This window comes from Ahaetulla prasina, chromosome 6, assembly GCF_028640845.1.
Source record: "Ahaetulla prasina isolate Xishuangbanna chromosome 6, ASM2864084v1, whole genome shotgun sequence".
NCBI lineage: Eukaryota > Metazoa > Chordata > Lepidosauria > Squamata > Colubridae > Ahaetulla > Ahaetulla prasina.
The window spans coordinates 111,358,129-111,372,665 of NC_080544.1; the positions used below are offsets into that span (position 1 = coordinate 111,358,129).

At 43.9% G+C, this 14,537-nt stretch overlaps 1 protein-coding gene across 1 annotated transcript; it reads right to left on the minus strand.

Annotated features, from left to right (window-relative positions):
- Positions 1–1,689: 1,689 nt before the first annotated feature.
- Positions 1,690–14,308, minus strand: RPL35A (ribosomal protein L35a). The gene is made up of 5 exons (XM_058188683.1): positions 14,217–14,308; positions 9,413–9,456; positions 4,891–5,043; positions 2,070–2,214; positions 1,690–1,758 (listed from the first exon to the last, which is right to left on the minus strand). The coding sequence occupies exons 2-5, from the start codon at positions 9,421–9,423 to the stop codon at positions 1,735–1,737; spliced, it is 333 nt and encodes a 110-aa protein (XP_058044666.1). The 5' UTR covers positions 9,424–9,456; positions 14,217–14,308; the 3' UTR covers positions 1,690–1,734.
- Between the last annotated feature and the right edge of the window lie 229 nt (positions 14,309–14,537).

Here is a 14,537-nt window from a genome sequence, read left to right on the forward strand (position 1 = left end):
ATCGGATCTGTGTGGGGAAAAAGAAATGGTCCTTCCTGCCACCTTTTGCACTTTAAAAACATTTGCTGTTTAACCCTAGAAGAGTTTGCAGAAGAACCCAGAGCTAATGGGCCGCTACGTGTCAAGTCTGCTGCGGGCCAACAGAAGAAATAAATAGGTGCACGAGTGTCGCAGATGCAAGCATAAGCTTTGAATTTATCCCACATCGTAAAAAGATGATTTGGTTTAGGGATAAAGGTACCAGGCCAGAAAGCTGGAGATGATGAGTTTTAGCCCTGCCAAAGCCAGCTGGGGGATTTTAGGCCAATCACCAGGAGATGGCGAGTTCTAGTCCCACCTTAGGAAAGCCAGCTGGGTGACTGGCCCAATCACCAGGAGATGGCGAGTTCTAGTCCCACCTTAGGAAAGCCAGTTGGGTGACTTTCAGCCAATCAACATGAGACACTGAGTTCTAGTCCCGCCTCGCTCATGAAAGCTGGCTGGGTAATTTTAGCTAATGACCTAGAGACGGTGAGTTCTAGTCCCACTTTAGGAATGAGACCCAGCTGGGTGAGTTTGGGCCGGTCCCCCTCTCAGCCCATCCCACCTCACAGGAATGTTATTGTGGGAAAAATAGGAAGAGTAAGCAGTATATAGGAAAGTTCACCGCCTTGAATTATTTTTAAAAATAATGAAGACAGGATACAAATAAGTAAATAATCTGTAATCTACACAGCCGAATGTTTATTTCTGCATGGGGTGCCAGGTTGAAGAAGACAGCACTCGGGGTCCTTCCCAATTTTACAACTGTATGATTCTACATAAACAGAGAACATGGCATAGGGCCGGGTTATTTACAGGACCGCCTGCTGCCACCGACTACCTCCCACCGACCCGTACGTTCTCACAGGGAAGGACTCCTTAGGGTGCCGTCCGCCAGGCAGTGCCAACTGGCAACACCCAGGGGAAGGGCCTTCTCTGTGGGGGGCCCCCACCCTCTGGAACGAGCTCCCCCCAGGACTGCGCCAACTTCCTGACCTTCGAACCTTCCGCCGCGAGCTTAAGACACATCTATTTATTTGTGCAGGGCTGGCCTAGAGTTTAATTTTAAAATTAGTTTTAATTGGGGTTTTGTATTATTTTAATCATAGTTTTAAATTTGGCCTAATGGAATAGGTTTTTTAAATGTTGTTTTTAACCTGTATTTATTCTTATATTTTATGTTTTATAAGGCTGTAAACCGCCCTGAGTCCTTCGGGAGATAGGGCGGTATAGAAATTTGAATAATAAATAAAATAAATAAATAAATAAATTTATAAGATAAAGAAGCTGAGGAAGCCATGATATCCACCTACAGGTAGTTCTTGACATACGACCAGTTGCTTAGCGAATGTCAACTGGCATTTACATGGGTTTGCTTAGCGACTGCCACAAAAAAATGTTGTAAAATCAGATTTTAAAGACCAGCTTATGGCCATAATTCTGGACTCAATTGCAGTCATAAATCAAGGACTATCTTATTATGGAAAACTGTAACCGCTGTCTGAATACATGCACAACTCTAGAAGAGATGCAATTAATGTGGAACACAGGTTTATTTTAATTGCTTCGGTTAGCAATAAATAATCCTCTGCTGCCCACTGAAAGGTTAAATTATTTGTGACATCCAAGCTGCCACGGACCGAAAGTAAAAGGCAAGGCAAGACGAAGTCTACAAAAGTGAAATATACTTTCAATTTTATTTGCAACATACATTTAGATTCTGGATGGATACAGCATCTGTGAAAAGAAAAGGAAAATGCTTACAAGATGTAGACAGGAGCAGAGGCTTCCTCTAACCATTTTTCTGCCTTTCCCACCACCTCCCCTGATTTCACCAACCCAACTGTGCCCTTCTGCAGCCCTGAGAAAGGAGTTTTAGTCAAACGGAGGATGCAGAAAAATTAACTCGCTGCTCCTCTGCACTGAATTTCAAAAAAATAAAAACCAGATTCACAATCTTTGCAGTGATTTTTTAACAACCCTCAGAAAAGATTTCAAAGCCCCCACCCTCCCCCAGCCTCCCCGCCTGAAGGCGCTCTCATCCTCACCACTCGGATCCGGTGTCCAATGGCTTTGGCGGGCAAGTTGGAGCGGAATTTGGCTCGCACCATGCCGCTGTTTCCGTGGGCACGGGTCACCTTCCCCCAGATGACTCTGGTCCTATTGGGCTTCCCACCGGGAGTTACCGTGTTGCTGGCAAAACGAAAGAGACGTTGCGTTAAAACCCTGGAGATTCCTGGCTCGCTAAACATATAGGTACTCAGAAAACGGATACAAGGTCATCCTTGATTTACAACCATAATGGAACCTGTCCATCATCATTTAAGCCAGGGGTCTCCAAGCTTGGTCCCTTTAAGACTTGTGGACTTCAACTCCCAGAGTCCCTCAGCTCTGGGAGTTGAAGTCCACAAGTCTTAAAGGGACCAAGCTTGGAGACCCCTGATTTAAGCCACTGTCTATCCACTGCAGGATAAAGGCCTCTTCTGCAGGTTTCCAACTAATAAGGTCCTGAGCTTTCTTTTGCCAATTGGTCCCACATTAGTTGCCGATGTCATCAATCCATCTTGTTTTAGGTCTCAGAATACAGAAATTCACCCTCTGCCTCAATCTTGCACCAAGAACTGCATCAAGAGAAGACCCAAAGGTGCTTTTTCAAGAGAATCAGAATCGGAGTAGAGCTGGAAGAGACCTTGGAGGTCTTCTAGTCCAGACCCCTGCTCAAGCAGGAGATCCTATATCATTTCAGACAAGCGACTGTCCAGTCTCCTCTTAAAAACCTCAATTGGTGATGGAAGACTTTGAGTTTAGAGATATATGGAGGTTACGGAATCCAGATGAGAGAGATTTTACTTTTTTCCCCCGATAGGCATCAATCTTTTTCACGTATTGACTTTATCTTAATTTCTAATGACTTGCTTTCTAGGGTGAAGAAAATGAAGATATTTCCGAGGTGTTTAACTGACCATAGCCCAGTATGGATGGAATTATTACAAGGGAAAAAAGGTGGTAGAACAGGGAGGCTAAATGAAAATTCGTTTAGATATGAGGATAATGTAAATCAATGTAAGAAACAGATGAAGGAATTTTTTGATTTTAATATGCACAAGGGGACACCGATAGGAACTGTGTGGGAGGCGAGTAAAGCTTTTATTAGAGGAATATTGATATATTTGGACAATAGGCAGAGGAATAATAAACAAAGGCAGCGTAGGTACTTGGAAGAAGAAATTCAAAAGAAACAACAATTATTAATTCAAAACCCACAAGACCACAAACTTAGAGGCTATAAGGATATTACAGAGTCAATTTAATTTAATAATGGCAGACCAGGTGGCAACGAATATACAATATGCTAAATATAATACCTTTTGTAATGCAAATAAACCGGGGGGGGGGGGGGAACCTCAATTGGTGAAGCAACCACCATTTCTGGTGGCCAGCTGTTCCAATGGTTAATTGTCCTCACTGTTAGGAAGTTTCTCCTAAATTCCAGGTTGCTTCTCTCCTTGATGAGTTTCCATCCGTTGTTTCTCGTCTTTGCCCTCAGGTGCTTTGGAGAATAGGTTGACCCCCCCCCTTCTTTGTGGCAGCCCCTCAAGTATTGGAAGACCTGTTCTCCCTAGTCCTCCTCCTCTCTAGACTGGCCAAACCCAAATCCTCCAACTGAGCTGAAGAAACTCCTTGGATGAGAGGCAAAACGTCTTCAAAGAAAAAAACCAGAAAGTCCAGTTGTCTCTTTTGGGACAACCAGGACCTGGACGACTGAGACTCTCCCGAGACATCAATAGAAGAAAACACACAGACCGCTAAGGATCAAAGCAGTCACTTCAGACCAGGAGTTTCCTATCCGGTTGCAGCATGTCTTGTGAACATCACCCTGGTGTTTCCCCAAGAGCCTTAATACAGGAGGTCCTCGACATAGGACCACGACTGAACCCAAAATTTATGTTGATAAGCAAGACAGTTAAATGAGTCTTGCCCCATTTATATGACCTTTCTTGCCGTAGTTGTTATGACGTAAAAAAACGCAGTTGTGCATTTAGTAAGTGACTGGCTTCCCCATTTGCTTGTCAGAAGATCCCAAAAGGGGGATCACACGATCCCAAGACACTTGTAAATATGAATCAATTGCCAAGTGCCTGAATTTTGACCACGTGACCAGAGTGGATGCTGCAACGGTCGTAACTATGAAAAACGGTCCCATTTTTCAGCGCCGTTGTAATGTTGAACGGTCACTAAACAAACTGTTGTAAGTCAAGGACTACCTGTAGTTGAAAATGCAAGCTGGATACAGGTTAACCAAAATTTGGTCATGCGATGAGGGAGGCAGTCATTCAATGCAGATTTTAAATACCCCTGGGGAAATCCATTATAACTTGGAACTTGGAGGATTAGCACTAGAGCCAACTCTTTTGACAGTTTTGTGACACCCCACAACACAAAAATGTAACACGTCGACCCACAAGACCACATCTACCATCCCTGTGCGTAATGACAACAGAACCACACACTGAATTGCTGAAGCCTCTTTAAAACAGGGGTCTCCAACCTTGGCAACTTTAAGCCTGATGGACTTCAACGTCCAGAATTCTCCAGCCAGCAAAGCTTGCTCTCTTGTAAACCCTTCCTCTGCAATCTCTCCGCTTTAAGAGGTTAAGAGAAAAAGAAACAGATATGGCTGACGGGGAAATTCTGGGAGTTGAAGTCTGCCAGGCTTAAAGTTGCCAGGGTTGGAGACTCCTGCTTTAGAGCACCAAATTCACGCTTTTCAGCAGACGACGGCATTTCATTAACATTGTGAAGATTGTGCGCACACAGACCCACAAGATGGGAGCACAAAACAAGCAAGCCTTGTGATCAGCAACTCACTTTTTGGCCTTGTAAACATAGGCGCATTTTTTCCCCAAGTAGAATTCGGTCTCGTTGCGGGAATAGACGCCTTCCACTTTCAGCAGGGCAGTGTGCTCTCTCTGGTTTCGGAGGCCTCGTTTGTAGCCAGCGAAAGTGGCCTTGCACCACAACCTAGGGAACAAAGAACCCCACAATGACACTCTGGGTACAACTGGGCCCTGCCAAACAAGGCAACTAAATAAATAAATAAATAAATTTGAACAATAAAACGCCGAGGAGCAGGTCTCCAATGACTGCTGGGTTCACATACTGCACCAAGCAGTAGCAGGCCCCAATTTTGCCTTAATATGTTAATGCAGCTTGTTTGGTTATCATCTGTTTTTTGATGGGTCCTGGATGCTCTCGGACTTTGGTTTTCTTGCAGACCGTTTCACTACCCAAACTAGGTAACATCATCAGTGTTAGCAATAGCTAACAACATCAGTGCAGCATTGATGACGTTACCTAGTTTGGGTAGTGAAACATCTGCAAGAAAACCATCAAGCTCAGAGAGGCCCCTTCATTTCAACCCTGAGCTACAAACATTCTCCTTTATTGATTTTTTTAAAAAATGGCTCAGCATTATGTGTGAACCTCATTCCATTCGATACCCAGAGGTTGTGTTTTAAATAAGAAAAAAGAGCACCGGTAACCGTAAGGTTTTCAGGGGGAGGAGGTTAAAAACAGAATTCAGGACTGTGTTTATAACGATCTTAACTGTCACTAAGCAGACCCCCCTCTCCTGATACACCGCATTGCAGGGAGCAAGTGGGGTGGATTAACACAACTAATTGAGATTTAATATGTACTAACAGTAGCCAGTCATTGGTGACGTGGTTAAAGGGCTTGCGCAAACTTTATTATTTAATTAAATTTGAAGGTCGTATCTTATTACAGCAACTGACAGGCATGCCAAATGATAAAAACATGATTAAAACTATGAAATAGAGATGAAAAGCCACAGGGGATGTGGGGCAGGATCGTCTCTCTTTCAGCCACCCGCAGCACAGAGCAACCCTAGTGGGACCCCGGCCAGCCAGACAGCAGAATCAGGTTTTAAGGATGTTCTGGGACAGGGGTTCAGAACAGCTCTTTTAAGACATGTGGACTTCAACACTCAGAATTCTCCAGCCAGCAAAGCTTGCTCTCTTGTAATCCCTTCCTCTGCAATTTCTCCGCTTTAAGAGGTTAAGAGAAAAAGTAACAGATATGGCTGACTGGGAAATTCTGGGCGTTGAAGTCCGCCAGGCTTAAAGTTGCCAGGAAACCCCTGCTTTAGAACACAAAATCCACGTTCAGCAGATGACATTTCATCAACATTGTGAAGATTGTGCGCACACAGACCCACAAGATGGGAGCACAAAACAAGCAAGCCTTGTGATCAGCAACTCACTTTTTGGCCTTGTAAACATAGGCGCATTTTTTCCCCAAGTAGAATTCGGTCTCGTTGCGGGAATAGACGCCTTCCACTTTCAGCAGGGCAGTGTGCTCTCTCTGGTTTCGGAGGCCTCGTTTGTAGCCAGCAAAAGTGGCCTTGCACCACAACCTAGGGAACAAAGAACCCCACAATGACACTCTGGGTACAACTGGGCCCTGCCAAAGAAGGCAACGCCGAGGAGCAGGTCTCCAATGGGTGCTGGGTTCACATACTGCACCAAGCAGTAGCAGGCCCCAATTTTGCCTTAATATGTTAATGCAGCTTGTTTGGTTATTATCTGTTTTTCGATGGGTCCTGGATGCTCTCGGACTTTGGTTTTCTTGCAAACCGTTTCACTACCCAAACTAGGTAACATCATCAGTGCTAGTTTATGGAGGAGGAGGAGGAGGAGGATTGTGGGCTCCTTGGTGCTCTCTGAGCTTAGTGGGTTTCTTGGAGACGTTTCATGACCCAACTAGAGGACGAGGATTGTGAGATCCTTGGTGCTCTCTGAGCTTGGTTGTTTTCTTGCAGAGATTTCACTACCCAAAGTTGGTAACGTCATCAGCATTAGCAACAGCTAACATCGGTGCAGCATTGATGACGTTACCTAGTTTGGGTAGTGAAACGTCTACAAGAAAACAACCAAGCTCAGAGAGGCCCCTTCATTTCAACCCTGAGCTACAAACATTCTCCTTTATTGATTTTTTTTTTAAATGGCTCGGCATTATGTGTGAACCTCATTCCATTCGATACCCAGAGGTTGTGTTTTAAATAAGAAAAAAAGAGCACCGGTAACCGTAAGGTTTTCAGGGGGAGGAGGTTAAAAATAGAATTCAGGACTGTGTTTATAACGATCTTAACTGTCACTAAGCAGACCCCCCCCCCCCTCCTGATACACCGCATTGCAGGGAGCAAGTGGGGTGGATTAACACAACTAATTGAGATTTAATATGTACTAACAGTAGCCAGTCATTGGTGACGTGGTTAAAGGGCTTGCGCAAACTTTATTATTTAATTAAATTTGAAGGTCGTATCTTATTACAGCAACTGACAGGCATGCCAAATGATAAAAACATGATTAAAACTATGAAATAGAGATGAAAAGCCACAGGGGATGTGGGGCAGGATCGTCTCTCTTTCAGCCACCCGCAGCACAGAGCAACCCTAGTGGGACCCCTGGCCAGCCAGACAGCAGAATCAGGTTTTAAGGATGTTCTGGGACAGGGGGTCTGCAAACTTGGCTCTTTTAAGACATGTGGACTTCAACTCCCAGAGTTCCTCAGCCAGCAAAGCGACTCTGGGAGTTGAAGTCCACAAGTCTTAAAAGAGCCAAGTTTGCAGAACCCTGTTCTGGGAAAACAGGAGGGTAGGGAGCTAACCTCACCTCCGGTGGGAGAATATTCCAAAGGCTATAGCAGAAAAGGCTCTTCTCCTGGATTCCACAATTCTTTGGCTGATGGGATCTGAAGTAGGCCTCTTCCATTGGGAGTGATGGGGAAGGCTGATCCCTTTGGGGTCTAAGGTATCCTCAAATACCCTGGAGCCATGCCATAAAGGGCTTTAAAGGTGATAACCAACACCTTGGATTGGATCCAGAAGCAAAGGAGAAACCCTTGCAGGTTGCACAACAGGGCATGTGCCACCTGAGGGACCTCCAGAAATGTGCGTGGCATCACTTAACATCACCAGACTTAAGAGCCGCAGTGGTTGGAGTGCAGTACTGCAAGCTACTTCTGCTGATCACCGGCTGCCAGTATTATTTATTATTTATTTTATTTAATCATGTTTCTATACCGCCCTATCTCCTGGAGGACTCAGGGCGGTTTACAGCCTAATAAAAACATACATATGAATACAAAATAAAACACCAATTTAAAAAACTTATTAAATAAGGCCAAATATTAAAAATTGCAATAAAAATAATAAAACCCCATTAAAACCAAATTAAAATTTAAAATTCTAGTCCAGTCCTGCGCAAATAAATAAATGTGTCTTAAGCTCGCGGCGAAAGGTTCGAAGGTCGGAAAGCTGACGAAGACCTGGGGGAAGTTCGTTCCAGAGGGAACGTTCGTTCCAGTTCGTGCCAGTAGTTTGGCAGTTCGAATCTCACCAGGCTCAAGGGTGACCCATCCTTCCGAGGTGGGTAAAATGAGGACCCGGATTGTTGGGGGCAAGAGGCTGACTCTGTAAACCGCTTAGAGAGGGCTGGAAAGCACTGGGAAGTGGCATATAAGTCTAAGGCAGTGGTTCTCAACCTTTATAGTGCTGCAACCCCTTTAATACAATTCCCCACGATGTCGCGACCCCAACTGTAAAATGCGCCTCAGCAGCTGCAGAAAGGGGGAAAAAGCAGCAAACTGTTTTTTTTTAATTTATCGCGCCTGAAGCCGTCTTGGCTAGCGATCTGACCTGCTTGCAATTGCCTTGAGGACGGAGGCATTAAAGCGGAGACTCCTCCCCTATTAAGTTTATGGCGCCTGAAGCCGTCTTGGCTAGCGATCTGAACTGCTTGCATTGCCTTGAGGACGGAGGCATTAAAGCGGAGACTCCTCCCTATTAAGTTTATGGCGCCTGAAGCCGAATTCGGCTAGCGATTTGAAGAGCCTGCAGCTGGCTGGTGGAGTCAACCATTGGAGCGTGATTCTTCGACTCGCAAGTATACTTCCCAAATCTCCGATGGTCTTAGGGGACCCCTGGCAAATCGTCATTCGACCCCCCAATGGGGTTGTGACCCACAGGTTGAGAACTGCTGGTCTAAGGGCTATTGCTATTGTACCGTTTGCAACTTCTAAATACTCTTCAAGTGCAGCCCCATTGCAATAATCCAACCAAGAGATGAACAGGGCACGAGTGATTGTGCATAGGACCTCATGATCCAGAAGTTGCACAAAGACTCTCCTAGCAACAACTGCCAAAACTAACCAGTGAAAAAGTTTTCTTTATTTTTAAGCTTCTGATTAATCTAATGAGGGGGCTCAATGAAGTGACCTCAATGTAACTAGGATGGAGATGCATATAATAAAGCAAGTTGCAGCAGACTGAGCAAGAGGAAGGTGCACAATTCTGGGGGAAATGTCTTACCTGCCCGTCATTGTGTTGCCTTAGAAGTCCCGTTTCCAGCAGGCCTGCAGAAAAGAGAAACAGGAAGCTATTAAGGGAGATATACATCAATACAGCTTAATAAACCAGGTTTGGGCACAAGCGATATTATGATCCATGCTCAGCCCTTCCCTACTGCTCAGGATCTCCATTTGTCCAATTGCACTGGCAGCTGATTTTAGAAAAGGCCTCATTCATGGTTTAAAATAGTGTTTTTCAACTCTGCCGGCTTGAAGACGGGTGGACTTCAACTCCCAGAATTCCCCAGCCAGAATTCTGGGAGCTTAAGTCCATCCGTCTTCAAGCCGGCAAAATTGAGACACGCTGGTCTGAATGCACCGAGTTCACACCCACCCCACCCCACCATCAATATGTGCATCACCCTCTACTCTTTGCACTCCTTACTGACTGAATCTGAACCCATGATAAGGACTCCCCTCCCTTGGCTTCTATCAGCTTTCCCCCAAAACAGCCAACTGCTCAATATCCCCCGCTCCCCAGTTGCCCATCCCATTTCTCTACAGAAATTAAGTTGCAGGAAGACACCATATTGTAGACAATCACTTCCATGTCCTGCAAAATTCTACACTGCACATTTTTTGACACTTAAAAAAAGATAGCCAACAAGGTAGATCCATAGAGGTGGAATTGGCTTCTGTGGGTCAGAATCTGAGGCGCAGATGGATACAATTCACATGCAGTGGAATTCACAATTCATATGCAAGTCTTTGTTAATACTATTTTATTCTTTCATTTATTCCATTTATCTGCTGCCCATTTCACTGTTAAATGTTAATTACGGTAGCAACAGCGTCCCAGTGTTTTAAACAGAGGTCTTATTTTATTTATTAAATTTGTTTGATGCCCACCTCACCCCGAAGTGACTTTAGGCAGCTTGCAACTTTAAAAAAGAATAAAATACAATGTGTATTATGTTACCCTCAATGTGTGAAATCAGGCATTTTGTAGAATCCTCTAGCAAATTCTATAGAATGCCAAAAGTGGCGTGTCAAAGTAGGAAACATTTAATATTTCACACTCGGCATTCTATGCAATACCAAAAGGCAAACGGGCAAATATAAAATATTCCCAGTAAAATGCCATTCTAACCCTCCTTGTTGCAACAAGTATACTGGTCAATGCTGGGTTTTTTTTCTCTTCTTTATTTTCAAAAAGAAAGTCCTGTACTTTTATTTTTCATTACTTCTTTTATTTTCATATACAATATGTCTTTTTAATAAAGCCTAGCCCTACACCTTTTCATGGCAGTCTTCTCATTTTTTGCCTAAATAGCTGTTGTCATTCTGCGTAATGCCTAGGTATTATTATACAGGTAGTCCTCGACTTACAACAGTTCACTTAGTGACCGTTCCAAGTTAAAACAGCATTGAACAAAAGTGACTGATGACCATTTTTCACTCTTGTGACCGTTCCAGCAGGCCTGCAGAAAAGAGAAACAGGAAGCTATTAAGGAGATATACATCAATACAGCTTAATAAACCTGGTTTGGGCACAAGCGATATTATGATCCATGCTCAGCCCTTCCCTACTGCTCAGGATCTCCATTTGTCCAATTGCACTGGCAGCTGATTTTAGACAAGGCCTCATTCATGGTTTAAAATAGTGTTTTTCAACTCTGCCGGCTTGAAGATGGGTGGACTTCAACTCCCAGAATTCCCCAGCCAGAATTCTGGGAGCTTAAGTCCATCCGTCTTCAAGCCGGCAAAATTGAGACACGCTGGTCTGAATGCACCGAGTTCACACCCACCCCACCCCACCATCAATATGTGCATCACCCTCTACTCTTTGCACTCCTTACTGACTGAATCTGAACCCATGATAAGGACTCCCCTCCCTTGGCTTCTATCAGCTTTCCCCCAAAACAGCCAACTGCTCAATATCCCCCGCTCCCCATCCCATTTCTCTACAGAAATTAAGTTGCAGGAAGACACCATATTGTAGACAATCACTTCCATGTCCTGCAAAATTCTACACTGCACATTTTTTGACACTTAAAAAAAGATAGCCAACAAGGTAGATCCGTAGAGGTGGAATTGGCTTCTGTGGGTCAGAATCTGAGGCGCAGATGGATACAATTCACATGCAGTGGAATTCACAATTCATATGCAAGTCTTTGTTAATACTATTTTATTCTTTCATTTATTCCATTTATCTGCTGCCCATTTCACTGTTAAATGTTAATTACGGTAGCAACAGCGTCCCAGTGTTTTAAACAGAGGTCTTATTTTATTTATTAAATTTGTTTGATGCCCACCTCACCCCGAAGTGACTTTAGGCAGCTTGCAACTTTAAAAAAGAATAAAATACAATGTGTATTATGTTACCCTCAATGTGTGAAATCAGGCATTTTGTAGAATCCTCTAGGAAATTCTACAGAATGCCAAAACGGAAACATTTAATATTTCACTCTCGGCATTCTATACAATACCAAAAGGCAAATGGGCAGATATAAAATATTCCCAGTAAAATGCCATTCTAACCCTCCTTGTTGCAACAAGCATACTGGTTTTTTTCTCTTCTTTATTTTCAGAAAGAAAGTCCTGTACTTTTATTTTTCATTACTTCTTTTATTTTCATATACAATATGTCTTTTTAATAAAGCCTAGCCCTACACCTTTTCATGGCAGTCTTCTCATTTTTTGCCTAAATAGCTGTTGTCATTCTGCGTAATGCCTAGGTATTACTATACAGGTAGTACTCGACATACAACAGTTCACTTAGTGACCGTTCCAAGTTACAACAGCATTGAACGAAAGTGACTGATGACCATTTTTCACTCTTGTGACCGTTCCAGCATCCCCAGGGTCCTGTGATCAAAACTCAGGACACTTGGCAACCGACTCGTATTTATGACGGCCGCACTTCCCCTTCTGACAAGCAAAGTCAATGGGGGAAGCCGGATTCACTTAACAACCGTGTTACTAATTTAACATCTGCAGCGATTCGCTTTAACAACGGTGGCAAGAAAAGTCATAAAATGGGCAAAACAACGAATTTCTCTCTTAGTGACATGAATCTGGGGCTCAGTTGAGGGCTAGCTGTACACAATGCCTAGGCCAGGGGTCTACAAACTTGGCTCTTTTAAGACTTGTGGACTTCAACTCCCAGAGTCCCTCAGCTTTGCTGGCTGAGGGACTCTGGGAGTTGAAGTCCACAAGTCTTAAAAGAGCCAAGTTTGCAGACCCCCGGCCTAGGGAAAGCATATAGCATGTTAAAATAATACAGATATTTCAACACTTTGTTTGAAAACGTCACATGTCCTATAGATTTCCTAGGCATCTAATACAATGCCAGGAACATATGCAATAAGAGTGAAAATACCATTAAAATACAAATTATCCTCTACAACTAAGTGTCCGCCAGCTGTGCCATGTGAGAGGCCAAGCAAAACACTGAAAAAGATTTTTCATGGCTACTAGTTATCACAGGATAGGATAGGATAGGATAGGATAGGATAGGATAGCATTCTTTATTGGCCAAGTGTGACTGGACACACAAGGAATTGGTCTTTGGTGCATATGCTCTCGGTGTACATAAAAGATACGTTTGTCAAGAATCATAAGGTACAACACTTAATGATAGTCATAGAGTAGAATAGAATAGAATAGAATAGAATAGAATAGAATAGAATTTTATTGGCCAAGTGTGATTGGACACACAAGGAATTTGTTTTGGTGCATATGCTCTCTGTGTACATAAAAGAAAAAGAAAAAAGAAAAAAATACATCAAAGGTACAACATTTACAACACAAATGATGGTCATAGGTTGCAGGTTAGGGTTAGGAAAATAGAAAGGAATAGGAATAGGATAGAATAGAATAGACTTTTTTATTGGCCAAGTGTAATTGGACACACAAGGAATTTGCCTTTATTTATTTTATTTATTTATTTATTTATTTATCGTATTTATATACCGCCCTATCTCCCTAGGGACTCAGGGCGGTTCACAGGCAGATAAAAAAGTACAAATAAATACAGAATAAAATAACAATTAAAAAACTTATTCTACACAGCCAAATAATTAAAAAAGCAATATAAATAATAAAACCCATTAAAACCAATATAAATTTAAAATCTAGTCCAGTCCTGTGCAGATTAATAAATATGTTTTAAGCCTTGGTGCATACGCTATCAGTGTCCATAAAAGAAAAGATACCATCTTCAAGAATCATAAGATAAACACTTAATGATAGTCATAGGGTACAAATAAGCAAATGATCAAATAATCATTATTAACTGCCATAAACAAGTAGACATGTGTAGTGTTTTGCGTGGGCACTTAGCTGGCGACGAACACTTAAGTTATAGCCAATACCTCTATTACTGTCATTAATAATATTAAAGGCGCGATAGTTAAATGGAGCCTCCAAGTCCAGAGGCAGTCTATCTTTGAGGCTAGGCAGGGATCAGCAGAGCGGGGGATCTCGTCTGATCGAGGCTGCGAGGGGAGGGGAGGGAAAGGACCCCCACCCACCCACCCACGACCACCCACTCATCCAGGCCCGAGGAGAGCCCCGCATCCCGGCCTCCCTTCCAAGCCCGCAGAGCAACGAGACTCCTCGTCCACTCCTAGAGCGGATCTCGCGGCTCCAGACCAGGCCCCCCAGGTGAAGCCGGCATCCAGCCCGCATCCCAGCCATCCTGCCTGTGTCCTCCGCCGGACCCGACCGGTCCCACCGGCCGGCCCTTCCGCCCGCTCCCGCCACCCTCCTTCCGCGCCCTTTCCCCGCCAACCGTGCCGAACGGCAGCCGAAGCAGCGCTCACCTCCGCAAGCAGCGGCCCAAAATGGCGGCGGCGAGAAAGAAAAGGAGGGCAAGCGCGCGAGGCACGCTGGGATAGGGACTCACTCGAGAAAGGCCCCCCTCCTCTTTGCCGGTCCCTAATATGAGGCGGCTATCGCGTTTGCCTGACAGGAATCGTTCCGCCCGGGAGCGCCTCGCTTTAGTATTCGGTGGTTTGTTTTTAAGCCATTTCCCCCCCCTTGCTTTCTCACGACCAGGGATGTATTTTTAAGACTTCGGAGGTCTTAAAAAAAAAATCATTCGTAAAAAATACAGGAATGCGTTTAGCCGCCCTATTCTCAAT